Below are 2,811 nucleotides of genomic sequence, written 5' to 3'. Positions count from 1 at the left end.
CAAAAATGGTATTTAATGCTTGATCGACCATGCAAAGCATATCCGACGGGCACAATGCTTTTTCTACACCTAAACCTAGGTGGTATTGAAATGTTCTCAAACAGGCACATGCATCTGATAATTACTTGGTCAGATAACATACCTAAGGGCGTGTTTTTTTGCGGATGTGCATATCAGTACCGAAAAAACGGTGTATTATGCATGATCGGCCATGCAAAGCATATCTGATGGTGACAATACTTTGCACGAACCTCAACCTAGTTGAAACCAACTTGCCTGCAAAGTGGAGCCCCCATCTGAGAAGTACTTGTTTGAATAACACACCTAGGACGTGTTTTTTTATGGTTGTGCATGACACTAAGGCAAAAACGGTGTTTTATGCTTGATCGACAATGCAAAGCATATCCGATGGGCACAATACTTTTCAAAAACCTTCAACTAGGTGGAATTGACTTACATGCAAAATGGTGCACCCATCCCATAAGTACTTGATCGGATAACATACCTAGCAGTGTGTTTTTTTACGGATGTGCATGACACTAGAGCAAAAATAATATCTAATGCTCGATCGACCATGCAAAGCATATCCGGTGGGCACAATAATTTTACTATGCCTCAACCTAGGTGGTATTGAAATGTTCTCAAAGATGCACACCCATCCGATAAGTACTTGGTCAAATAACATACCTAAGGGCGTGTTTTTTTGCGGATGTGCATATCACTACGTGAAAAACGGTGGATAATGCATGATCGACCATGCAAAGCATGTCCGATGGTCACAATACTTTGCATGCACCTCAACCTAGTTGAAATGGACTTTTGTGCAAAGTGTAACACCCATCCCATAAGTACTTGATCGAATAACATACCTAGCAGCGTGTTTTTTTACGGATGTGCATGACATTAAGGCGAAAATGGTGTTTTATGCTTGATTGGCAATGCAAAGCATATCCGACGAGCACAATACTTTGCACACACCTTCAACTAGGTGGATTTCACTTACATTCAAAGTGGCGCGCCCATCCCATAAGTACTTGATCGGATAACATACCTAGCAGCGTGTTTTTTTACGGATGTGCATGACACTAGAGCAAAAATGGTTATTTTTGAGCACCCTTGAGGTCATATTCTTCCATGGGCTCTATCTTTCAATCCACGTGGAATCTGGAGATGCTCCAAAAACCAAAATCACTCACTAGCTCATGCTCTATGCACCTGTTACATTAGTTTTGACATTTGGGATTCTTAGTTTGCAGTATTTGCAAAAACCTCTCCATCGGCACCACTCTTGATCAAATCGCATCCTCTTCAAACCCAGCACAAACCTAATGAAAATAAAATCCATTTTGTTGCTTTTTCATATCGTTCAACGTGTAGACTAGTTATAGGACTAGCTACCTTGGAGGAGATAATCCACAAAAACCAATATGAAGCCCTGTCAAAAAATCCTTGATTAGTTCTCGAACGATGTCAGTCCCTATGGAACCTATCATCTGCATTCATATCACACATACCGACACTTGTTTCATTCTTTAATAGAGGGCAGATTGACTCTTGTTGAGTCACTTGGTAGTTTGGGTTCTTGATTCAGGATAGTTGCAACTTTACACGCACTTGCCACATTGTAAAGTCACTAGTTGACTATTTTGGCATTCAGTTTTTGCACCACTTCTACAAACCTTGTAAAGCCTTTGGCTATCACCGGCACTTGGTTGCTATTTGTATACAAGATTTGATTTTTGGTGCATCATGGCAAAAACAAATGGTGATGTCATATTTCTTTATCAAAGTAGCAAGGTTGATGATAACAACTATGGCAATTGGAAGTTCAAAATGCTGAACATTTTTCAGCTAAAGAACTTGTGGGACATAGCCATAGATGATGAAAAGAGACCCGAGCCAACTTTGACAACTCCTCTTATGGCAGATCAGCAACTAGAGCTCACCAAGAAACATAAAGAGTGGGATACCAAGGCTCGACTTGCATTGAATATCATCAACTTCAATGTAAAAGATATGATGATCCCTCTTCTTCGTGGGCAAACTTCAGTTGTACTTGCTTGGAAAGCTTTGGAAAGGAGGTACAATGCCAACAACATGTCACGTATTCTCTTGTTAGAGAATCAACTCAACAACACTCTAATGCTTCCAAATGAATCAAGTCCTAACTTCTTACTTAGATTGAAGGACCTTGGTGATCAGCTCACATCACTAGGACATGAGGTCAAAGAAGAAAGACTGGTCAATGGACTTGGATCAGATTATGGGCAGCTTGTGACTGCATTAGTCACTCGAGATGCACCTCCAACATTTGAACTCATGTCAGACATGCTCCATAGCGATTCAATCTCTTAAATCATTCTTCTTGTGTATGCAGAGTCCCAATCCTGATCACTCCTTACAAAAGAACATAAGAGGGAATTCAAATAATTTGAGATTGATGCTAGAAGAGCAAGATATTCCCAAGTCCATACATTATTAAAAAAACAACTATGGAAGTCTTGCAAAAAGTGGCAGTCTCCTGCTTACCATGGTGGAGAATTTGCTGCCGACAGGTTGGGAGGTCACCTTGTGTAGGTTTGCTACTTAAACACCACTATAGATCTTTAAATCTGATGAATATGCTCACTCTAGAGTAACTTGCATGGCTTCTTTGTCTTGTTTATCAACAAAAATGACAATGTTGCAAATTGCCACTTTGCTAATGGTGGTATATAATATTCTATCAATGAAGTTATGGATCTCATCGCTAGAAACTTCATTGATGAAGAATAGTTGTGGCTTGTCCCATGCTGACTCTCACCTATACAT

At 40.0% G+C, this 2,811-nt stretch overlaps 1 protein-coding gene across 1 annotated transcript; it reads left to right on the top strand.

Moving 5' to 3' along the window:
* The first annotated feature begins 1,749 nt into the window (after positions 1-1,749).
* Positions 1,750-2,355, top strand: LOC147885066 (uncharacterized). The gene has a single exon (XM_087397261.1). The coding sequence runs from the start codon at positions 1,750-1,752 to the stop codon at positions 2,353-2,355; it is 606 nt and encodes a 201-aa protein (XP_087253387.1).
* The last annotated feature ends 456 nt before the right edge of the window (positions 2,356-2,811 follow it).

The sequence above is a fragment of the Dipteris shenzhenensis genome, chromosome 26 (assembly GCF_047967505.1).
Source record: "Dipteris shenzhenensis isolate YYH24624 ecotype China chromosome 26, Dip_SZ_1.0, whole genome shotgun sequence".
Classification (NCBI taxonomy): domain Eukaryota; kingdom Viridiplantae; phylum Streptophyta; class Polypodiopsida; order Gleicheniales; family Dipteridaceae; genus Dipteris; species Dipteris shenzhenensis.
The sequence above is the reverse complement of the archived record's forward strand: the minus strand, read 5'-3'. Positions and strand labels throughout refer to the sequence as shown.